This window comes from Numida meleagris, chromosome 6 (genome assembly GCF_002078875.1).
Source record: "Numida meleagris isolate 19003 breed g44 Domestic line chromosome 6, NumMel1.0, whole genome shotgun sequence".
Classification (NCBI taxonomy): domain Eukaryota; kingdom Metazoa; phylum Chordata; class Aves; order Galliformes; family Numididae; genus Numida; species Numida meleagris.
The window spans coordinates 22,602,540-22,626,652 of record NC_034414.1 but is presented as its reverse complement, the minus strand read 5'-3'; the positions used below and the strand labels follow the sequence as shown (position 1 = coordinate 22,626,652).

Here is a 24,113-nt window from a genome sequence, read left to right as displayed (position 1 = left end):
CTGTTCTTTCCCCTGCTCTGAGAATTTCTTTCATCTCTCTGCTTCCATATGACAATAATGAACTTAAGACTAAATAAATACACAGCTCCAAATTGCAATGAAGCTTTCCCCTCGGTGCTGCTGCTGGGCTGTATACAGATTGATTTCAAGGCATGCCAACAACCATAGATGGTGTCGGTGCCTTTTCTTCTTGATATGGTCCAGCACCTACACATCAACTCTAAGCTCTAAGTGCTCTAAGTTACAAACTAGAGCACAGATGCATTGGAAATAAATACATGTATAAAGGCAAAACATCCCAAACAGTGGGGTGTGACACACTGTCCATGCTCCTGCTGAAACACTCAGCCCATAGCCAGAGTCTGGGGTCTGAAGCAGTTAACTGCAGAGATGGCTGAGCCATTAAAAGTGATGGCCTATATATGCCAAGAAGCCTCACAGTCGCTCTTTGATGTTAGATTTAATCCGCAGTTCGCTGTGCAAGCATGGCTGGTTGTACAGCTCCTATAAATTAATTACAAAGGCCTTGTCATGCATGCAGAGAGGGGCACAGTGCTGCAAGCGCTGCATGCAGTCACGTAAGGTGTCGGGGGACATCCCACCAGGATTCCTGCTCAGCCCACAAGGTTTGTCCCTCTCTGATGTCCTATACACGGACTGTTGACTCTGTTTGAGGACCACCAAGAGAGTTGCCCTACGTGGGGTGCTCAGGAGAAAGGCAGCGTGTTAACTCAGGGGGTGATCCTGCGCTGCCTCAACTATTTACAGGAGATCTCATGACCTCGTGTTAACGTATGTATGCTCCTAGAGCAGCCCCCTGTGAAGGCCAAACCAGGTGTCCAGAGAGGAAACACAGATGGAGTAACTCTGAGGTGCCACGACTTCCTATCCCACCCAACACAGCACCTCTGCACATTTGCTCCAGCACTAATGAGAGGAGCACATTACCTCTTGCTTCCAGGCACGCAACATTCTTTCAGCCAGCAACCACTAACAGCCAAAGGAGGAGGCCAAGCAAACTCTAAGGAGAAATCAGGCACTTTTCCACAATGCTGGTCAACCACTGAAATGGGAGAGGCACTTGATCCCCCATCCCACCAGGTTTCCACCCCCAGGTGGAGGTGGCTGACAACTGCAGACATGCTGTGGCCTTCGAGCTGCTGCAATGGGACATGGGCAGTGGGATGGCTCCTGCCCTGAAGCCTGCCTGCCCTGGGAGAAGCACATGTTCTCACATTTGGTGCAGCTCTAACCAGAGGAAAGGCAAGAAGCTGTGACGGATATGAGAGTTTAGACTGGAGAATTTAATCATCTCCTCTGATCTTACACCTTACAGATGTACCACGCAGTGTGTTTTCTGAAGCATCTTTCAAAGGAAACCATAGGAAATATTTTCTAGTGTCAGAAAATGACGATCTAAAGGGTGAAAATTGAAGTCAGCAAGATCTCAGTGTGCTGCAGGGACAACAAGACAATCAGATACAGAGCATAAAAGGGCTGCAATGAGGACTCTCATGGCTGCTCAGAGCTGATGGGGTGAGTAAGCAGAGCCAAAAGCAGCTATAAGGCAGCAGTGAAAAAGCATGGCCAAATTTTGAAAACAAGGATGACAGTCCAGAGGGGCGTGGGAGGCTGCTTGAAGGGGCAAGGAACAGAGGGAAAACATTCTTGACGTAGTCTCCTTACAGCTGATGGAGCTTGTGCCCATCCTGCTGGGACAACGAAGCTCCCTGCAGCTGGTGAGCCCCTGCCAGTGATCCCCACTCACAGGGATACTTTGAGACCATGGGTGACACCCTTGGAATAGCTGACTGACTTGGGATTTTTGAGGTTTTTTCCCCTGAAAAACACTGTTCAGCAAAAACACTGAGGAGGTCTTATGATGCTTCGAGTAAAATTAGAAGAGATTGTTATGTTTTCATCCAAGTGGCACCTAATTCTTCTGCTTAATTGGGTATACATAAAATCATTTAAATACAGAGGTTCACATGCAACACTCTGAATGCCCTGAATCAAAATGCTTTGTTGGCCTGAAATATCAGTTTTTGAGATTTCCTTGAAAAAAGGACAGAAAGTACAGCAAGCTCTGACAATCTGGAACCTACTTTTTCTTCTTTCTAGGCCTCCCCACTTCTCACATATCAGAAACTACCACTTTCTCAGCAGCTTTTCTCTGCAACGTGGATCCATCTGATTGCAGCACCCTCAAAAGAGAGCAGCCTGGGGACACTGAGCGCACCTCAGGTCTCTTTGCTCCCCTTCCCGTCCCCAGAGGAGGCCTTGCCTGAGCCTAGCTACAGATTAAGACACAGTCATAGAATCACAGAATGGCCTGGGTTGAAAAGGACCACAATGATCGAGTTTCAACCTCCCTGCTGGGTGCAGGGTTGCCAACCACTAGACCAGGCTGCCCAGAGCCACGTCCAGCCTGGCCTTGAATGTCTCCACGGACAGGGCACCCACAACCTCCTTGGGCAGCCTGTTCCAGTGCGTCACCACCCTCTGAGTGAAAAACTTCCTCCTAATATCTAACCTAAATCTCCCCTGTCTCAGTTTAAAACCATTCCCCCTTGTCCTATCGCTATCCACCCACATAAACAGTTGTACCCCCTCCTGTTTATACGCTCCCTTCAAGTATTGGAAGGCCACAATGAGGTCTCCCCGGAGCCCCTGTCATTATTTCTGCCTTCCAAAAGGAGCAGGGTGGGAGCAGGTCTCATAAGACACACTGGGGCTGCGGCAGTGCCCTGTGCATATTCAGTGGTGCGGATAAAGGCTTCGCCCAGAGCTTTGAATTAGAAGCATGCGGGTGGGAGGTTGGGTCGAACAAAGCAATCACCGCCGAAGGCCTCGGGCTCCAGTTTATGGATTCAAATCTTGTCTGAGGGCAACACGGCCACGTTTGTGCTGCTGTCAGGAACACTGCGGGAGCTCCTTGCGACGTGGGGTGACACAAATGCTTGGATCACTTCTGCAAAATGGCATTTGCTTCTAACTGCTCACCCCGATGCCACAGCCATGTCTATCACCTGAACACTGCTCAGTGGCTTTGGTAAAATTCTAAGAGATTTCTTTACATGCAAATTTCTATTTAAAAAAGTGAACACGACATATTTTGACTTGCCATGTTTGACAATATCACAGTTATTTCGTTTCAATAATGTAAAACATGGTTGTCTCATTTTGTTCTGTGTGCTTTTGTATTACATTGCAATACTTCAATATCATAGAGCACAGATGGAGCACAGACACTATTTCAGCTCTTGTATATGTGCTTTGGCATTATCACACTGAAAATTTTATCGTTAGCACAGTGAGATGTTTCACCAGCTCCAAGTCAGGACTGCATTTGCTTGGGAATTTTGAAATTTTTTTTTGAAAACATAAATTCCGCTTTTCTTCTCCCTGTTTTCAGCAAACCCAGCCACCGAAATGTCAGATCTTCCCCAGAAGAAATGCTCTGTTTCCTGCAGCTTCATTGCTTGGCCTCTGGGAGGTCTCAGCTCAGTTCCCAGCAGAGGATTCTTCTGCTTCTCAAAGGACCCCTTGTGCCAGGAGTGACCTCATCGCACTGCACACTTCAGGACTGCTTCCCGTTATGGTTTGTCCATGGGGTCTGAGAGAGTTACAAGGCTCTCACCCCATTCCGCCTCTGTTCGCTTCCTCTGGGTTCAGCTGGGCATACTGGATCAGAGAAACATGCTGCGTCCCCCAAAACCCTCGCACAGAAAACCAAGTGGTGGCAGCAGGACAGAGAGAGAGCCACTTGCCGCTGCTCCATGTGCCAGCTGTTCCCAGGGCTTGGCGTCTGTTTCCCACGTTGCCGCTCCCCTTCATTACTGCCTCACCTGGCCTGAGCTAACTGAATTGTCGAAGTGCCTGCATGCCCCTGCTGGGACGGGCGCTGGGGATGCATGGAGGGATGCACAGTGGGATGCATGGAGCTGCCCTGCAGCCACTGTGAGGAACAGCAGGAATCAGCCTGGCTGCTGCTCACCGGGAGAAGCACGGGGAGTCCCCGCACCCAGATTCCCTTTGTCTGGCTTCGTGCAGGGAGTTGTGCAGCAGGCCTCCGGGTTGAGCAGCACCACCGAGGGCCTCGCTCCCTTTCGCTGCGTTATTACAGGAGTTGGGGACACGCCTGCAGCCTCTGACCTAACCCTACGCCAGGACAAACCCCCACCCCGGCAGCCTCCCTGGCGGCTCCCGGCTACGCACAGCCTCCACGATCACCCCACGCCTCCTCCCCTCGGCCGCCGCTCTTTGTTCCCCGCAGCCCACGGGTGACCTCCGCCGGGGGGAGGGCGGGGGGCGGCCCAGGGGCGCGGCGGGGCCAGGGCCGCCCCGTCGGGCGGGGCGGGCGAGGGGCGCGGTAAAGCGGCGCCGCGCGGGGGGCCGGGCTCAGTCTGCGGGCAGCGCGACGCCGGTGATCGGCTTCTTTCTCCGATCCGCATCGCTGTGCCCATGGGGCAGCAGCGCCGGACACCCCCGCCACCGCCGAGACGCGCGGTAGCGCGGTGAGTAAGAACGGAGCAGGGAGGGGGCGGTGCCGGTACCGGAGCGCTGCCGCGTCCCGGGGGTGGGGAGTGCGGGTCCCGCCGGGTCCGGGAGCTCGGAGGGAGCCCCGGAGCTGCGCAGGCTGGGATGGAGGAGGAGGAGAACAGCCCCGGCAATGGGGCCGTCTCCGCCTGCCCGTGCTTGGCGCAGCGGGAGGTGTGGGCTGGGTGCCGGGGGATGGTGGGGGAGAGCGGGGGCGCGGCTGAGCCTTGCGGGGGACGGCGGCCGTGTGCCGCTCGGCGAGGGGAGCGCACGTGGGTCCCTCGGCCGGCAGCGGCTTGGGGACGGCTCCTCCCCGCGCAGCTCGAGGGCTCGGGTCCCGCATCGCATCACCACCTCCTCCTCTGCGTACTCGTGGGGTCACGGCAGGAACGCGGTGCCCAGGTGTGCAGGGGAGGGCTCGGTCCCGGGAAGTGGAGCCTGGGATGGAGGGAGAGATACGAACCGTGCTGCAGGACAGAGCCAGGCACGAAGGGGTGCGGGATGGGGCACGGTTGCCCGGCGCTTGGAGGCCCCCAAGCCTCCCTTACCCACGCAGCATCGCAGCTCCCCGAGCAGCTGCCCCAGAGGCAGGGCCGGCAGCCCGAGCTGCCAGCAGTTACGTGGGTGCAGTGTAATCCATCTCCTCCTGGCCGGGAGGTGGAAGCGCCAGCGGTGACCAAAGCTGTGTTGACATTAGGGCCACCAGCGGTACAGCTGAGCCATGAGAAATTACGGAGTGTGCAAGAGCACCAGCTATTCTGGACTTGGCATAAATAACTTGCTCTGTAACTCTATCCGTACAAAAGCAAGGTCTGCTGAGTAATGACGTCCAGGGCCTGTGGGTGAGGAGTGTTTTTTTAAAACAAATAAATAGCAGTTATCCTTTAGACAGGGGAGTTCTTACCCTCAGCGGAAGTTATCGTAGGTCTTGGTGAAAACTGCAAATAAGCAAGTTCCTGAGACTGGGCACAAAGGTACCCAGCTGGCCATAGCCATGTCTTGTCCCTTGAGCACGCACAGTGTGAGAGGGATGCTGTGAGCCAGCGGTATCCCAGTGCCCGCAGCAGGGCTGGGTGCGGGAGAGTGGGGTTTGATTTCTCTCAGTTGTGTTCTTGTTTGTACGCTTGTGTGTAAAGAGGAGGGTGGCTCATCCCAAGCAGAAGGCTGCAGAGATGGCGTCTGTGTGTGGTCTCAAGGGACACTTGTCCCTTCTGCTGGCAGAGCTGTAGCAAGGATTTATTGCAGAGAGGAGAGGACAGCAAAGCATCTCCAGAGACATGCCTTGGGGGTCCATTAGATCTGCAGAAGAATAAACCAGGGAGATGCTCTGCCTGAGGCTTTCCATCCATTTGGAGCTGCTGGAAGCTGATCCAAAGGGAAATGCTTCTCTGTTTCCAATGAGCACTGAGTGCAAAATGCCCGGAGAACATCTCCAGCTGGTGGTTGCTTGTCCTGGAGCTCTCAAGAGGTCCAGGTTAGCAGCAGGGTTGGGCTGAAAAAGGGCTGTGCCAGTTGCCGGCCACGTACCTCACTGGGAGCTGTTTGGAGGGCAGTTTGTTCCTTGCCGCGTGTGCCACATCCCGTACCCAAACCTCTAATGAGATCTGCTTGGATGCTGCCCCAACACAAAGACCACCTTGCCCTGAGTGCTCGCAATGTGGGCTGCACCCCGGGGACCAGGACATGGAAGTCTGTCTCCTGCTGCTGTGTTTTGGGTTTCAAGCCATTCCCTGGCATAGGGCAATGAAGGCCCACGTGCAGCAGAAAGATGCTGAGATTGTTTATGTTCTGATTTTGTCCTCGCGCTGGGGGAATGGCCTGGTAACCTTGGCACTATTGGGACATTATTTATAGAAAGACTTTCTGAGTTTTGTTTTTTCTTTTTTGGACATAAGACTGTGAAAACACGTCTTGGGAGAAAAAGACCCAATGTTTTTCCCCAAATATATTGGGACTTTCTCCAGACCAACAAAAGCAGGACCTCAGAGGTCACCAGGTGTTCCCTGCTGCATTGTTCCTTCCCTTTTCCTGGAAAATGTGAGTTCAGTTCTGTTCTGGAGCCCATGGGCTGGCATGAGTCTGCTCTGAGTTTGAAGGGTTCGTGCTCGAGATGCTAAAAGATGTTCACAAAGACAAACCCAGCTACAGCCAGAGACTGCTTTGTAGTTCAGACATGAAGGAGAATGATAAACGACCCTCTGGCCCTCCATTCTTCAATTTCTTCTGTTTGTGAGGTTCTTTGCCATGTGCAGGGGCTAATGCCACCCCAGGCAAGTCCCTGCCCATCTGTGGTGCTGCACTGCGCCTGAAGAGCAGATGAAAAACACTGGGCTATGGGATGTGTGGGGCCCTGCAGGACAGGTGCTGCATGGGGCTGTGCTGCCCCCAGCGCTCTGCTTAACGGCACAGTCAATATTTGCCTGGGCAACCCCTGCCAGGCCTTGGCTGGGCTGTATGCTGTGTTACCCAGCTCCCTTGACAGGGTGCAAACAGGGACCCAAAGGGATGCCCAGAGCTGCAAATGAAGGCAGTCAGAAAGCTGTCATCCATATTTACCCTGTGCTGATTTTCTGTTATTGGCCCAGTGGGCTCAGAAGCCTGTGCAGAAAGGCTGGTAGCAGGCGCTGTGGCTGCTGAGTTTCCTTGAAGTTACTGTCAGGGATTTGATTTAAGATCACCCAAGTCAAAGGCACTGAGAGAACTCGGGGAGAGCAGCCAGGAATCAATCAGTGACCCGGTGGTTTCTTCTAGGGAGTGCCATAAGCAGCACGAGTGATGTAGCGGAGATGCGTGCGCTGGAGCAGCCGGACATGCTGCCTCCAGCAGCCCAATTGTTTGTTTGGAGGGATTCTGTGCTTCATAGGGAGATGAGCGCAGAGCCCCTTTGCAGCTGCCTGCTGCTGCCTGCAGCAGAGAAATCCCTCCTTTTCTTATTAAAATCAGGCAGCGCTTCAACTGTGGGCCCTGGCGCAGGGGGAAAGCAGGTGCAGGCAGAGCTCCACACAAAGGCTTGTGGCTGTGTCATTGGTAGCTGTATCCTGCCTGGGTTGAGAAAGTAAACAGTCTGAGGCCATGTCAGCATCTGAACAGGAGAGCGACAGGGAAAACCCACAAATCTTCAGGAAACCCTGCGGGTGACTCAGCCGGTGGTTTTGTCTGAGCGCAAATTCGTTGAGTAACCCGTGATGGCAGCAGAAGGGCTCTTTTGTGCTGGTTCCCTCTGATGAGCGAAACGCAAACCTCTGGTCTTCGGTTGTTCATGGCCATGGAGAGCCTTGAGCCTTTATTTCAGGAATCTCACTGCTGAGACCAAAAATCGCTCCAGCCCCCGTTAGATGCTGCCATGCCATACAGAGCTTAAGGGAGCCATGTGCTATAGAAATGGCATTCTGGGTTGTTGACTGTGGAGGAGTTTGGGAATTCAGGGTGTTCTCTTGGGAATCATGGTATTTTAAAGGTCCGTGATTTTTAAGTCTCTCTGAATCCTTTTATTGAACACTCAGTTTTAGCTGCCTGGCACTTCATTTGGGGTTCAATTCAAAGAGATAGAAGCACGAGCTGCCTCCTGCAAAGAGGGAGACGGAAATGCAAACTCAGAAGCACTGTGCAGAGAAGGGCTGCTGGATGGCGGGGACTTTTCACAGCTGGTCGTGTGCTGTCTGAAATCAGCTGGATTTTGCTTGTGACTTGGGAAAAAAAGTTACTGCAGAAGTAAGAAGCAATAAGAGCTCCCAAACTTTGCTTGGCAGAAAGCAAGAGGCTGCCAGGATTCAAAGGCTGCACTTAACTTGGACGTGGTAACTGAGAATAAAGTTAAGCTGCCTTTCGTGCCAGCACTGAAGTCTCAGTAAGTGCTGGCTGCAATTTGGCATGTTTCTGAGCAACAGAGACCTGTATTGTATCTGTCACCCTCCTCCCTGCCCTGCCCAGTGTATGTACACACATGCATGTATACACACGCGCACTGGTGCTGATGTATGATGCTAATCCAAGAGTCTGAGAACCTCTCAGGTCTCCTTGTCTCTGGAAGTGACGCCCTGACACCAAGGTTATTGATGCTGTGCTCTGATGCATACCCCTTTGCTTCCCCTCTGCTATACAAAGAGAAATCTTGCTTTAGTTCCTTGGGCTGCTGTGCATCCCCTGTGGCTGTGACTTAGGAGCAGGTCTGCTGAGGACATCGCTTCTCCATGCACAGCGGAAGAGAAGGGAACTCCTTTCCTTGTAGATCGTTGTCAGGTTTTTATAATCCCAAAGCGTGACTCTCTGCTGTGAGGTGGGCAGAAGTGAGATAGTGTTTGCCTGGAACACGTAGTGAGAAGCTGAATTCTAAAATCAGGAATTCCTACATGCGTGTTGCCTATATATAATAGTAACCAAAAGCCTCGTGTAGCTTGGTCCATGGAAGGAACCCTTCCAAAAGATGATGCAGCCTGTCCCACAGTAGACACCTATAGAGGTGGCTTCCCTTGCCTGCTTCCCAGGCAGCCAAAAATGGGAGGATGAGGAGAATTCTGAGTCCATGACATGTTTCACGCTTCCAAGCCCCACTCTCTTTGCCTGTGAAATGCGTTTATCCTGCAACAGGGACGAACTGTCTCTGTCCTCCTTGCAGAGCACTTAGCTGGCCTCTTGTGGAAGCTGGAGAACACTCGCGTCTGAGGCGTTGTCTCTTTTTCAGTCTGCAGGTTCTTTATGTTATCATCTTTTTCTGTTGAAACTTTTCTAAAGGGTGCTTCTGTTCTGAGTGCCCATTGCTGATAGTGCACATTATGAAATCTGAAAGGAAGGTTGAGATTAAATGTCACGCACTTCACGGTTGGGGAATTCAAAGTGTCTTGTTGATCTGTGCATAATTTGGAGCTGACAGCTCATGCATAAACAAACATGTGCACATACACACACACGCGTGCATGCACAGAGTGCTTTCCCCTGACTTAGCAGCCAAAGTCAGCAAAGTCAGGTTTGTGTGAGCTACTTGCTGGGAGCTTTTTCCCGCAGCATCTGTGGGAAAAGGCTGTGGGTTCTGCTGGAGATGGGTGAAGCCATCCCATGTTAGCAGTTACACCTGCTGAGCCTGATTGGCATGAACCTGCGTAATGGTTTTGTTTTTCCATGAAGAATGGACAAATGGAGGGGGGAGAGCTTAAATGGCCCAGGTGGGGCTGCGTAGAGGGGTAGCACTGCTGACTGGCAAGGCAGCAAACCCTGTGCGTGTTCTGTTCTCACACTGCCAGCTATTTAGAAGTTTCCCTTTCCTAAATCAGTGCTCTCTCTGTTTGCCCAGCCTGAGGAGTTCTGCATCTTAACGTCTTCAACATTAACCTGTTGCTATAGAAACCAGAAGGGTGTCAGAGGGAGATTTTTGCCACTTTCGGGTAGGCTACCAAGTAGTTGAAGTATGTGCTGTGCCGGGAGCCTGTCCCCACTGGGTTTCTGCTGAGCATCTCCCGAGCCTGTCTGAGCTGCTGGGGAGTGGTGCACAGGGAGCTGCAATTGTGTGCAAATGAGCAGGGCTTAATGCTGGCGAATTGCTTTGGGAGGAAGTGAGAGCATGGTCCCAAGGTGGTTGGGGGGAGGGCTGAGAGATGAAAGCTGGCATCTGCCTCCTGTGCGGTGAATGGAGCAGGAGGTAGCTTCTCTCTGACCTCCCACAGGCAGCTTGCTCCCTGTCCCCTGCTGTCCCATGAGGCTGAGAGAGACCTGAGTGCTGAGAGAGTCTGCATGTCTGGGGCTCAGAAAGTGTCCTGCTCAGACCAAAAGGCACTCTCCCTGCTTAATGCAAATGTATTCGTCTGCCCTTTTCCCCCTCTTTGTGTGTGCCTAGGCTGCACATCTGGTCAGATAGTGGCAGAAGATGGGAGAAGAGGAGCCCTTTGTGTTTTCTCTTTTTTTTCCCTCCCTTTTACAAAACTGGAAGCAAAAAAGACCCTGCTGGTGCTGGGGATTCTCCGAACCAGCTGTTCTCAGGCTGGGGCTGCAGATCCACATGCAACACAGGTCAAGTCTGCTTGTAGGATGCAGGAGTGGTACAGCCGTATTGATTTCATCTTCCGTTTCATGTTCGTAGCCATTGTAGTAGTTCCTAAATTGCAGTTATTACATTGTGTGGGGTAACTTACTGGACTGCAGATGTAGGAATAGTGTTGCTGGAGATATAGTTCATCTTTTGGGGGAGAAGCCATCAAGAGTGGCTTTGAAATTACAGTCTCGATGATGAAATGCAAAGGGACTTTGTGCTCCCTTGTGGCTGAGGGAGCTGAGCCTTCCCAAATGCAATTTTTGTATTATTTCCTTTTGAGTTCTGGATAGGGGCAGAGCTAGATGATGATTAGGAGCAAGGGGCATCGGCTTCGTGGAGAGTTTGTGAAAGGAAATTGAGAGTTTGTGGGCATGGTGGAGAGAAAATCTGAGGTTTGAGGTTGGTGGTGGAAGTGCAAGCAGCCCCATGTCAGCATCCTGCAGTCTGTGTCCTTGGCTCTGCCATGGGTAAGGCAGTGTATATCTGGGCTTCTCCCTGCCCCCAGGGTTATTCTCTGTGGGGTTTCTTAGAGCCTCTCTCATTCCTCAGGTGTGAGACAGAGGAGATAACATACATACAGATTTTCTCTACAACAGACCTTTATTATCCTGTTTCTTTGAAGCATTTGAAAGCTTTGCTTTTCCAGCAGCCCAGCTCAGTATGTGTTTTCTGGGGGGTTGGTTTTTCTCTTCCTTTTTTTTTTTTTTTCACCTGTGTATGCATAAAGGTTTTATTTTTCCTTCTAATGCTTCCCTGTAGAACTCATCTGCAGGACAGATGGCCCACTGAGCTGCTGGGACTGTCTCCGCAAACACCTGTCTGAGACAGCTGGGAAATCAAAGAGGAATTCTTCTCTTTCCATTCCCTTAAAGAAAAACAGCACCCGTTCCTGATGCATTTCATCTCCTCCTTCATCCTCCTGGCTCCTGTGTGCCCCGGGGAACTCAAATCCTTGGGGTTGTCAGCTAATGATGTCCGAGTCATCTGTGTCCTCAGCACATATGGGTGCCACCCGTGATAGTGGCTGTGGGTGTACAGGGTTCCTGCCTGTGTGTTCTGGATCCACGGACTTGCTGTGTGTGCTGCTGTTGGCTGCAGAGTAGCATTTCTTGCCTGAGGTGGAGCCTGCTGCTCAGGCTCACCGTTGGCATGTTGCTGCAGGTGGTAATTAGCGGACCAGCAGGGCTGTGGTTGCTGGATTGAATTATTGCTCCTTCTTGAGAAGCTAACAGAGCCTTTTTATTTTCTGCTGGGGAAACTGAGCCCTTGGCAGCTTTGGATTGCTGTATAACACTTCCTGTGACACGGAAAGAGACTTTCCTGTTCGCTCTGCAAGAGGAAATTGGAAGCCTGTGGGCAATGAAGGAGCTGGGGCACACCCCCCGATGCAACAGCTCAGCCCTGGTTCATGGTGCTCTTGGGGATGGGGGTCCCGTGTGCCTGGCTTGTTCCAGGTGAGAAATCTGAAGCATCCTCTTTGCTTGGTTGTATGGACGGTGCCAGGCTGGGCAGGAGCAGCAGTCCCATCACACTGCTCTGGCAGTTGAGTTCTAGTTGCTTTACTGCCTGGGCATCCTGTTATTTTCAGCTAGATCAGGTCTGACCCAGGTCTCTGAGGCTTCCTGACTTGCAGAAACTGTTTGGGTGTTTCTTTTTGCTAGGCTAGTGATCTATACCCTTCAGTCTGGGCAAGGGTTGCTGTGTATTCCTCCCAGCAGAAAACATGACTGATCTTGTTATTGTTTTAGGATCTGCTGGTAGCTCGGAATGTGCAAAGCCATGTGCTGCAGCTGGCATGGAGGAAATCCACTGGGAAGTGGGGAGAGTGATGCTCTGGCTCATCTGGCCGATGGCAGAGAGGTCTTAATCATTTCAAATTCCAGCTTTGGGTAGAACTCTAGGAAGGGGCTGGCTTGCAGCCGCAGAAACACGACATGGAGATGGCTGTGCCTCAGTCATTACCTTGTCCAGGGGGAGCTCTGGCTCAGGTGTCTGCTCCATCACGGATATCCCTGAACATGCTGTGCCTTTGTGTCTGCGAGGGAGTGTCTTAGATCTCACTTAATGAGTCAACAGTCAAATGTTTGCAAGAGCAAAGGTGATGAGTACCTCTGTGGGATGCCATCCTTAATCTCCTGGTGTTTCCAGAGCAGGGATATTATCTGTCCCTAGGCTGTAGGGCCGTAGGGAGGCAGGGTTGTGAGACACCTACATACTTTGGTAATGAGTCTCTTGGAAAAGAAAAGGAAAGAAAAACGTTCCACGTATTAATTTCCACCAGACAGCTATCTTTGCCGTTCTGACTGGTGTTGCTCTTGTATGAGTGGTCTGACCTGCTATCTGCTGAGCGAGCACAGCACCTTCCTGGTTCACTGTGTGGCACCAACAAATCACAGTGGGCTCAAAACCTTGTTTTGCCTCTGATGTACTGACTTAGGAGCTCTGAAACTAGCAGCTCTGGCTGCTGAAACATCATACGTGTGGCTGGAGCCTGTGAAGAAAAGGGCTGCTGGAGGAAAAGAAGCCCTCTTTCATCTGCACTAGACGCTGCCCCTCACTGGGGGGTGCATAGGAATTTCCTGTGTGTGGTGATTGATCCGCTCAGCCACTGCGATGCTGGAAAAGAGGATTGAGGAGAGAACCAAGGCAGGAGGAGGTGGAAGTTCCCTTCTGAAAATGCACATGCTAATAGAAAACATCCTCTAAACTCTCAGTGTGTCAGGATACATTAATGTAAGTATAACATTTTTCAAATCCTCAGCATCTTCTATCTGAATGTCACTGAATTAGTACTAATGCATTCATTAGCTCATTATTCATTAATATTCGGTATTCATTAGACTGGCTCCTTCCCTGGAAGATGGGGATAATGAGACGTGGGATTGGCTGCAGGGCTGTGCCACAGCTGTGCTTAGCGCAGCTGGAGCCTGGTTTTATGTATCAGAATGGCCTTCAGTGATTATTTTAGCGGCATTTTTAGCTAGCTTATGCTGTCCCGGCTCTTGGCCACTGGTTTGCCACAAATTAGTGGAAATTCTTAGTGGGAGAGCAGTGCTAATTTATTGACATCATCGTTTCCACCAACTCACGCCCTGAAGGCAACTGGCAACACAACTACTGAAGCCAAATTTTGATCTGTTTGCCTGTGGTCAGAATTGCAAGCCATCCCATGTAATCCCAGAGCCATTTATCTCTCTTAGCCTGCGAGTCCTCCCTTTAACCCCCACCGCCTTCCTTTACGTCATGCCCTTGGGATTCTCTTCATCTGAAGATGTCTTTTTTCTTCCTCTTTGCTCCCCACCAAAGTGTGAGGGGAGGGAGAGCCTCCAGCCCTGCAGCTGCAGGTGCCCAGCACCTCTCTGGGGCTGCGGAGCTCTCCTGATGGCTGGTAGCATGGCACACCCGGGGCACTGTGCATCCGCCAGACTGCTCTACCAGCAGCCACTTTTTGATCTTCTTCCTTTATGCTGCAGTGTGGGAGTGGGTGCGCAGCTTGCAGTTTCCTTCTGTTTCTCAGTTCTGAAGTGTTTCCAGACCCTGGCTGCTGTGTCTGGATGTGTGTAGCAATGACTTTTTGGGAGCCTGGGCTTAGTTAGTCAGTGTAACAAGACCAGAAAGAATCCCACCGGTTGAAAAGAAGCACCCGCAAAGCCCTGAGTAGCTGAACTGGCTCGCTGAAAAACATCTTGCCTGGGGACTGCTGAAGAGGTCTTGTTAAATACTGGAGCACTGAATTCAGCCTTTGCATTGTCCCAGCAAGTTCTCTTAGATTTGCATCACGGAGAGTTATGTCAGTGTGCTCTGGGGGCCTGCAGAAGTGACTCTGCTCTAGTGAACAGCACCGGAGAAGTTTTCCTGAGAGGCAAATCCTTTGTGAGGCAGCGGGAGAATGCTTGTATGCACGATGCCAACAATACTGACACCTCTCATTTCATGACTCCCTGAAGACTCGTGAACTCTTCAGACATGAGCATAAATTCTGTCCTCCAGGGACAGACATGGAGAAAGTGCCGCTAGAGTGAGGGATTTCCTGTGCTTGAGCCCTGTGCTTGCTGGGACCAGCCAAGCTGTGTCTGGTGCCTGTGGGGGGACCTTTCTATGGCTCTCTTGGGGGGGTGAAATGGCAAATGGAAATACATTCTTGTGTTCAGCTGAGTTAAGATGAAAGGAAGACAAACTGGGAGGAAAGACTTAATGAACTGAGTTTCCTGGGTTTTAGGTCTGGATGATGATGATGTAGAGCGATTTTTCTTGACACCTCTGCACTTACTCAGAAGCTGTCTTTTCTACCTCAGCTTCTGTCAGTTGTCTCCACCTTGTTCTTTTCCTAGCCAGTATTTGTGCTCTGTTTGCTGTCATATTTGTTTCCCAGGAAGCAACGTGTCCTCACAGAGGATCTTGCCTCTGGATTCTTACAGCCGTAGGGCTGATGTGTTCTGGCACAACACTGGGCTGCAGCGTCTGGGGGGAAAAGCAAACAAATATCTGAGATCTGCATGGCTTTTTGCCTGAGATGGAACTGAAGGGTGTGATGCATGGTGAAGAGAAAGAGACAAAAAGCAGAGCATCGTTTAATGACTTCAGTTCGTCTCATCTGGGAAGTATTTAACAACAGCTAATTGCCCTAGTGTCGGAAGCAGCAAAGAGGTACCATGTTCCCAATGGGCCACGGACACTGCCTCGCTGGAACAGGCTGGAGTGTGGCTTCTTGGGCATGGTGGTGATGGGTTGGTGGGTGGACTAGATGATCTTAGTGGTCTTTTCCATCATTAAAGTTGCTTGGGTCCAAACAACTCACAGCATGTACTGGTGAAGCTCAAGGCTGTGCTCCGTGCATAGGCACGCACACAGGGCACATTATGGGTGGCAGTACGGTGCTCATGCTCACACAGCTCTGCTGCCCATTTGGCAGGGCTGATGGCAGAGGCTGGCTGGGCAGGGCAGCCCTTTTGGTACTTCTCTGGCCACACTGCTGATTCTTTATTTTTATTTCCTCTCTGGCAGGATGTAGTGACAGCTGGTGTCCTTCTCGCAGACCTGGACAACTTCCTCACAGCCAGCATGGGCAGCCCACAGCTCCCTGCCTCAGCACCAGGGCGATGAGGAGCCATCTGCTGGCCTAGCAGGAGGATTTTTCATGTTTTTTTAGTTTTTATTTTCTGAACCCTGTGAGATTTCATGTGAAGACACTTCCTGCGGCCTCGCAGCTGTGAGCCCCGTGGGTTGGAGGCGGTGGCCTTCCCTCTGTGGCCAGGCCAGCAGAAGAATTGCACCCAGGCTGCCCCTTAAGTGTGGGGCCCAGCCCCACAGCACTCCCAGTCAGTGTGGCTCAGGCCTCTCCCCTCAGCTCTCCCACCAGCGGATCGGAGGCCTGCGGCCCTCACGCCACCATGGCGGCCAAGCAGCCCCCGCCGCTGATGAAGAAGCACAGCCAGACTGACCTAGTGAGCAGGCTGAAGACACGCAAGATCCTGGGGGTCGGTGGCGAGGATGATGATGGCGAGGTCCATCGCTCCAAGGTGAGGGGCACTGGGTCGGGGTCACCATCAGTGCAGGGAGATGTCCCTGCTCCCACCTTGGGATGCTCCAAGCTGTCCCCTGCAGTGACAAGGCCACGGCTGCAGGAAGGTGGCCAGTAAATCTGTGAAATGCTGTCCACTGGGCAACCACAGCACATGGATAAAACCCATTTGTTGCTTTATTTTCCCCAACACCTGTCTTCTGCAGCCTCTGCAGCAAAACCAGGGCTGCCAGCTCTGCCCTGTAAGGGCTGCCATGACAAGACTGTTGCTGCCCTTTAGCAGGGCCAGGCAGTGCGGTCTGGTGGCTGCACAAAAGCTGCCTGAAACCACTTTTCACAGTAATGCAGCGACCTCTGCCTCTAAGTTGTTTTAATCCATTGGTGGAATTTTATTGTCCAGACACCCATTATCCAGCTCAGAGCCAGTGGAGCAAAGCATAGCCAATTACACTGCTCATCACATACTGGTACCTGTGCCCTGCAAATTGGAGCAGTGATTCAAGAGACACAGTGGCGCCTCTCTGAAGAGGTCCAAATTGCAAATGGATGTGCACAATCTGTTTCAGCAGAATACCAGAGCTGGAGAGCAAGGCCTCATTTCTCAAGAGCCCTGTCCCAAGTGCCCTCTTGAGCACCGCCCGGCTCCTGCCCTCCTGCAAACCATCCTGCATCTCCTTTCTATGGGAAACTCCCAAGCAGTTCTGCCTCCACAGCTGTGCTGGTTGGTCAGTGAGGATCACAGGCTGAGTGTGGGAGGAGGCAGGTCCCTACTTACATAGGCAATGGGAAACAAGAGTTAACATTGGCCCAGCCCTACTGATCCTGGTGAGGGAGCAGTGAAGGCTGCAGACCATGATGAAAATCAAGTCAGTCTTCAGCAGGTTTTGGGACTAAGGGATTGCAGAGAAATTCCTTTTTCTTGTCCTCCTATCAGACCTCTTGAAGATAAACTCCCACCTGGGATTGAGGTGTGTCCCCTGGGATGATAAATTCTGCCTAAAGGTGGGGGGAGGGTTTGCTCAGTCACCCTGTGCCTTTTCTTTGAATTCCAGATTAGCCAAGTCCTGGGAAATGAAATCAAGTTTGCTGTCCGGGAACCCTTGGGGCTCAGGTAAGACATAGGGACACCTCGGAGCTGGCCCATCAGGGAGTACCTGCCCACACTTTTCCTGCCAGCCCTGTCCCCAACACCATCTCTGCTGCTATATAGCTTCCCTGCTTTCTGCAGGGGTTTCTCAGGGCCACAGAGCCCAGCTGGTCCTGCTTTCTTCCCCTCTAAACAGCTTGAAGGACCTGAGCTCTGGTCTCTTGGCAGGTGCTGGGAACTGTGGGGGCTGTACAGGGCCAGAGGAGCTTCCTGTCCTCTTTGCAGGGTCCATTCCTTCCTCTATGTGTGTGGGGGGGATTTCAGCTCTCCCTGGCTTGTGAGATGAGCTTGTAGTGTGTGTGGGGGGGAGCACATTCTTGTGCAGAAGACCTGTGGCTGCCTCAGCTGCGTGAGGATGGAGATTGAAGGCTAATAACCATGCAGACAGCCAGGAAGGTGTTGCGAAGCAGGCGAGATGGATTTGCCTTTTTGCTCACTGTAGGTCCTCTGTTTTCCATGCAGGGTCTGGCAGCTGGTTTCCGCCGTCATGTTTTCTGGGGTGGCCATCATGGTAAGTGAGGGCAGCAGCCTAGGTACCACCAGCTCCTAGATGCCACAGTGTGGCTCCTCAGCCCTTTATTCTCCTTCCTCTGCCTTCAGCAGCCGCCACTGCTTTCTCCTGAGAGGCCTTTGCCTTTGCTGTAGCTGCAGTGGGTTTTGCCAGCGGTGCCCTTGGTGGTTTGTTCACATTTCCAGAATCTGTTTTCATTAGCAGGTTCATAAACCGCATTCTGCACGACAGCCTCGCTCGTAGAGACTGGCCTTAGAGCGAGTAGCTGACACGCTGATATTTCTCACACCTCCGTAATTTCCAGTTTCCTGCCCAAGGGCTCTGATCACATCAAGACTCGATGTCAGAGCACCACTTTCCCCTGCCTGAGATAGCACGTTCTGATGGTGCTGGGAAGGTGCTGCTGAGTCTCTCCCATGCCTCCTCCAGGCCCTGGCTTTCCCTGATCAGCTCTACGATACCATCTTCAACGAGGAGTCGGTGAGCAGCAAGACTCCCATCCGGCTCTATGGAGGAGCCCTTCTCAGTGAGTGCCATGCCAGTGCTGGGTGTGGTGTGATAGGGTGAGAGGGCAGGAGGGGAACAAGGGCGGGGGATGGCATCCTGTGACTGCCATGCTCCTGAGCTGCACTGCTAGGCGATGCAGCTGCTGGGCATCCACCCAGCCTCCTTTTAGAGGCTGGCAACTGGCAGCTGGGTGCTGGCAAGGAGTGCTTGTGGGAGTGGCTAGGACAGAAGGCAGGCGGCAGGGCTGGGAAGCCCTTGCACAGGTGGGCTGGTGGCTGCCTCCTTCCTGCAGGCTGCAGCAGCATCTCGTGGGGACGGCTGGAAGTGCAGCTGACACAGTGGGAAAGGGGAGTGCAGCTGCTGGCAGTGCTGCTTCCCCTGGAGCCACCCCCGGGGGGCTGAAATGCTTCACCTGGAGCAGGCGGGTGGGCTGCCCGGTCCCAGTGATCCCCGGCCCTTGGAGCAGCTGTGCTGTTGCTTGGCAGGCATCTCGCTCATCATGTGGAATGCCCTATACACAGCTGAGAAAGTCATCATCCGCTGGACCCTGCTGACAGAGGCGTGCTACTTCGCTGTGCAGTTCCTGGGTGAGCAGCTAAGCCTGGGGGAGGAAGGGGGGGGGGTGGGAGAGGGGGGAAGGAGAGATTGTGCCTCACACCCCATGCCCAACTGTCCCTGTGCTGAGTCCAGCCAGAGGGCTCCTTTGATCTGCCAGAAAAGGCAGAGATTACCTGCCCCTGGAAACACTCCCTGCCAGCTGCTCTCCCTTTTCCTTCCCCATGGGGGTAGCCTCTGACTCGGGCTGCTCACTGGAGGGTGCCCAGGTGAAGGAAAGATGCCAGTTCATCCATTTGGCACTCTAGAACATCCTGGCCTTCGTAGCCAGCACGTGTCACCTCCTGGAAGGGCTGCTGAGATGTTGGGGCTCACCAGAGGAGGCTGTGGTAACCTACATTAAAGGAGAGGGAGTTCCAGTCTTACCAAAACAGAGGGTCATAGCTCAGTTTGTTTTTTGGGGGCATATCTGTATTTAATACTGACGGGTTTTTGTATTATGTGTATTGGCAGGTTGCTATCTGCGTTATAAAGTAGCTTGTGTTAGTAACACAAAAGAGATGCTCAGGAAACATGGGCAGTGGATCATGCATATCTTACAGGTGCTTCTACGCTTGACAAATATTTATCAGCACCGAAGGGTCGAACCACAAAGCAAGCTTAGGAATACAAGCCACAGTTAACACTTGAGTCCTGGTGTCAGACTGGCTAGTTGCCTGGGTACAGAGCTGCCTTTAGAGAAGAGCCCGTATAAATGGGAGCTCTGTGTACCTGTAGCTAATGTTAAGGCTGCGAAATCAATCTGCCTAAGAGCTTGTGTTGCAGGTGTGCTGTGCATGTGAGGCTGGAAAGCTTTTGCATTCCCAAGGCTCAGCAAGTCTCTCCAAGAAGCTACGTTAGAGGGCAGCAGAAAGCAGTGATGTGCCACTGGGTTTGTTTTCCACTACTGATCTCTGTCTCATTTCCCTCCTTCTCTTCCAGTTACCACGGTCTCCCTGGTCGAGAGTAGCCGAATGGCCACGGGTGCTGTGCTTCTCCTGGTCAGCCGAGTCTTCTTTGTCCTCATCAGCATCTATTATTATTACCAAGTTGGACGCCGTCCCAAGAAAGTCTAATTCCTGGGCTTTTTGTCATGGGAAGGGTGGGAGGGTGGGGTTTGTGTCGGTAATTTTGCATTATAACTTTTCTTTTGTTAGTCCCTTTTTGTTACAAAGTGATTTCCTTCTTTTCCACTTACCGGCATGAATCGGTATGTAACCCGGTGCTGGTGGCATTGCCAGGTGATTTGCGGGGAGAGCAGCATCCTGCAGGCACCCCAGCAGCCCCTCTGCAGGCAGCAAGTGAAGAGCATGAGGTGGGCACAGGGAGGCCTAAGGGACTCAGGGAAAGGAGCCAGGTTCCTGGAGAACTGGCCGATAGGATCATAGGCTCTGAAACCCTTAAACAAAGCACAAAACAAGAAACCAAATCCCTGTCCAGTGAAGGACTTGGCTGCTCCTCTTGGTGAGTCTTGCACGTGCCTCTTGGCATGCATCCTCGTGTGCCTGGCCCGTGTCCCTGTTAGCAGGAGCTGACTGCTTGCCTGGCTGGGAACTGGTTGGGGGTCAGTGCTGCTGAGTTTGCAGACAGCTGTTCTTTCCTTGCTGCTGGAAGTGCCAGCTCTGGTTTTGTTTTTGCACTGGGTGCTTGCAAAGCTTTCCAGGAGAGGCAGTGAAAGAAACTCCTTGCTTGTTCCCTGTGTAGGGAAGAGCACAGGGAACAGTGGCAGAGCTTGAACTATGCCAGGTGAGAAGTGAAGGAAGCTTCTGGAAAAAGCCTGTTGAGCACAGACATCCCTTTGCTTGGGATGTTTCATGACGTTCCTAGGCTGGCATCTTGTCTCCATCCCAGAACACTTCCTACAGCTGCAGCTTTGCAGTAGTTTTGGTAGTGGTGGCTGTGAGGCAGAGGGGATGAGGCTTTAGTTAAGTGGGGACTGGAGCCCGTTGTGAGAGCAGCGAGCTTGTCAGACCAAAGCTTGTCCCGTGGAGGTGCTTAGGATACTGTTCAACTGGTAATGAAGAACAGCACGGGTGGAGAGGCACATGAAGGCATTATTGTCTTTAGATCAATCAGGGAAGGACTGAATGTGCTATAGCGTTCACTGGCCAGTTTCTCCAACATGTCCTGGGCTTAACATCGGCTGCCCAACTGCCTAGTGCTTTCCTTGCAGATTATCCCTGTCCACAGCTGGAGGCTGCAGTACTGTTCTCTGTGGGACTGAAGCCAGAAGGGCTGTGTACAGGATATGGACTTGCTCCTGGGCTACTGCTGGCAGTATCAAAGCAAGCCCTGGAACTGAGCTGACATCCCAAAGTCCCAGTAGAAGGATGCCTACACAAACAGTGCTTGTGTGACCAACAGACCTCAGACAACTGGTGAGATGGGGAGCTATAGCTGTTTGCTGGCTGGTACCTTCATAGAGTTAGAAGCTAGTGGGTAGTTACTGTATGGTGTGTTTGTGTTGTTGGCGTTTAGAAGCAGCTGCCTAAATGTTGGGACACTGTGTGTGTTGCACCTCTTGGCCATGCAAAGCGTGTGTCAGGTAAGAACACTGGGAGCAGCTGAACCAGGAAACATTGCAACTGCAACTTTTTTCTATAAATTAATCCCAGGCAGAGGCAACATCCAGCAGCAGGCTGGATGCTGGAGCTTCCCACCCTGCCAAGCTGCTCTCATCGCATCCAAAGTAGGACAGTGAGCAACTAAAATTTCTATTTACGAGTAGCCTTCCTGTTCAGGTGGAAGAGTTGGGCTCTGAGAGGGAGGCCATCTCCCTGTGAGGCAGGAAATGATCACATGGAGCCCTGAGGGCAGCACAAAGCTGGTGGGAGAGCTGGAAGGCGGCAGCCATGGCTGCTGCTCCCATCCTGCACACTGGATGCATGGGCAGCACAGTGCACGCAGCCCAGTGCTGCACTGCAGCTGCAGTTGTTGGTATAGGCAAGTGAAGCGTGAATCTTTGTGTTTTGGGGGTCACATGAATGTATACACAGACTGATTGTTGGGTTTAGGGGGTGGGAAATAGTGGTTCTAGGAAAAACAGGTAAAACTGACCAAACCAAGAGCAATCTTCAAGAAGAGGAGATGGAGAGCCTTCTTAATGCTGTCCTCTGCCCTTCACTTTGGCAGCAGGACCGAGGACCTTAGTTGCGCTGTGACTTTGGGGCTGTGGCTGGCTGCCTGATCAGGATACCTGGAAATGCCAACTAGCAGGTTAGAGAAATGAGTCAGTGCACTATGTATGCGAGAGCAGCTTTCTTAAGACTTCTTGATGGTTAAAGTAGATGGGGCGCCATGAAAGCTTTCCAGTGGAGCTTTACACCAGGTGAGGTCAGATTCCTCTTTAGTTCCCTGCTGTCTCTGCAAGACTTAGAGCAGTGAGCCACTTCTGGTTTTGCCATTTGATGTGTATCCGCAGTGCTGCCAGAAACCAACTGTGGTTGTTTGTCTTCAGTGATATGACCAGAGAGAAAAAGGGAAGGGAATGCTGAAGCTTCTGTACTGCGTCCCTGAGGATAGCAGTGCTGGGATCATGGCTGCAGGTGGCAGCTGAGTACATAACTTGGGATCAAAAGCCTGAGGCATCACTTCAGGTTCTGCTGCTGATGTGCTGAGAGAAGATCTCCATTGGCCTGTTTCCTTATCTGTTAAAGCGTGAGTAAAGCTTCCCAAGGGCCAGTTTGCAATTCACCTGCTTGCATGTGTGTAGCGCCGGGCGGGGCTGCAGGCCATGCTCCCCAAGGGCTGTGCTCTAAGCAGGCACAGGCAGGACTGACCCTGTTCCCTGGAGGAGACCCAAACTCTTGCATTCCTTGAGCCCTCGCTGTTGAGGGTGAAGAAAGCTTACATTTATGGAACTCTCTGCATCGCCTTATTTACGCCTAACCACCATCTGGCAAACTGGAGCTGGTGACAAAAGAGAGGCTGTCTGTCTGTCTGTCCTAAGCTGGCCAATTCTTTCTGGTCAAGGGTTTTTACTTGGGGGGGGAAGGGGAGAATGGGACACTTGAGTTTATACCTCATTTTGGCTGCTGTAACTGACTTTATTCTTTTTCCTTTGGTAAGAAAGTGACTGTACTCAACACCAAGCAAATAGTGAAAATTAAAGCTGTTTCACTTCACTGTCACAATATCTTTCTTTTATTTTTTACTTTTTTTTTTTTAAGAAATGCACACAAAAACCGTGCAGAGAGTGCTTCAGCCTTGTGTTCTGGTTTATATTACCAAAAAAAATTCCTTTCAATATAAAAAAGCATTACAGTAGGGAATACGGGATAAATTAGCTCCACTAATAAAAAGAACATTTACAGGTTTGTTTTTTTTTTTTAAAATAGATTTCCAACATCATTATTTCACACGCAGCCCTTTTCCCAGGCATTTGCGACGGTCATTTGAGCATTAAATAGCCGGGGGCAGGGACGTGGGGCTGCTCTCCACTACTCCCCCTGAAGGTGCATGGGCTGTGCTCCCTGCACTGCAGCCAGGCAGCCACAGCCCCCTCTGCTCTGCAGCCAGCGGCGACTCCAGTCTGAGCCCCTGATCCCCCAGATTCACCAGAGCTGCTAAAAACAAATACAAAAATACAGCTGCTTCTCCTGCCTACTGCTCTGAAAAGAGAAAAACTACTGTACAACAGAGGGGGTGGCCACATTACCACTGGACAAAAACAACAAATTTACATGCTTTGCCATACGACAGGAGTTTGTTCATTAACTGCCCCTGGGCTCAATTCCTTCTGCCTGTTGCCTACTTCCACAGGTACTCTCAGACTTGCCCATATCTCTACAGCTCTCTCCGTTTCTCATTTAAACGTGCAGCCTGGCCTTTGCGGTGATGTCAAGCTGTGCTCCCAGCAGCACAGATGCAGAGAGTTAAGTCTTAATCCAGAAAAGAGCGGTGGGGGACCAGAGAAGGTAAGAGAGGGGAAACAACTGCGCAAAGACCAGAACAGTAGAATAAAGGGTCTTTTGACGGTACAGGGACAAGTAGTAGGGGAGAGAGGGAATGTGAGCTAAAACCAAAGAAAACAGTATGGAATTGGGAAAGCCGAAGAGAAATAAGCCTGCAGCAATCCTACCTCAGTCTTCAGAAGTATGTCTGTTTGTCTTGCTCACCTCTATCCAAATTGCCATCTCTGCACATGGGGTCGTTCCTCCCCTGTGAGTGGCTCTACCAGAACAGCCACTGACACCAGCTCCAGAAGCAGAGGTAGAACAGTTACGCTTCCTTCCCTCTGTTTGAGTTTGGCTCCAGCGCAGTGCCCCATTCC

At 51.8% G+C, this 24,113-nt stretch overlaps 3 protein-coding genes across 3 annotated transcripts in view; 1 reads left to right on the top strand and 2 right to left on the bottom strand.

The window, feature by feature from the left end:
• Positions 1-5,535, bottom strand: part of LOC110401268 — a 15,594-nt gene extending 10,059 nt beyond the window's left edge. The window contains exons 1-2 of the mRNA XM_021402171.1: positions 5,518-5,535; positions 5,003-5,330 (exon numbers count right to left, since the gene is read on the bottom strand). Of these exons, the coding sequence (XP_021257846.1) occupies positions 5,003-5,330; positions 5,518-5,535 (346 nt within the window). The remainder of the gene's footprint in view (positions 1-5,002; positions 5,331-5,517) is intronic.
• On the top strand, positions 4,361-22,971 carry TP53I11 (tumor protein p53 inducible protein 11). The gene is made up of 7 exons (XM_021403571.1): positions 4,361-4,517; positions 15,566-16,080; positions 17,135-17,193; positions 17,692-17,740; positions 18,170-18,266; positions 18,733-18,834; positions 19,784-22,971. Exons 2-7 carry the CDS (start codon positions 15,952-15,954, stop codon positions 19,915-19,917), a joined length of 570 nt encoding a protein of 189 aa, XP_021259246.1. The 5' UTR covers positions 4,361-4,517; positions 15,566-15,951; the 3' UTR covers positions 19,918-22,971.
• TSPAN18 (tetraspanin 18) overlaps positions 22,962-24,113 on the bottom strand; it is a 104,317-nt gene continuing 103,165 nt past the window's right edge. Inside the window, exon 12 of the transcript XR_002440732.1 lies at positions 22,962-24,113. The gene's annotated coding sequence lies outside the window, so the exon portion shown is untranslated.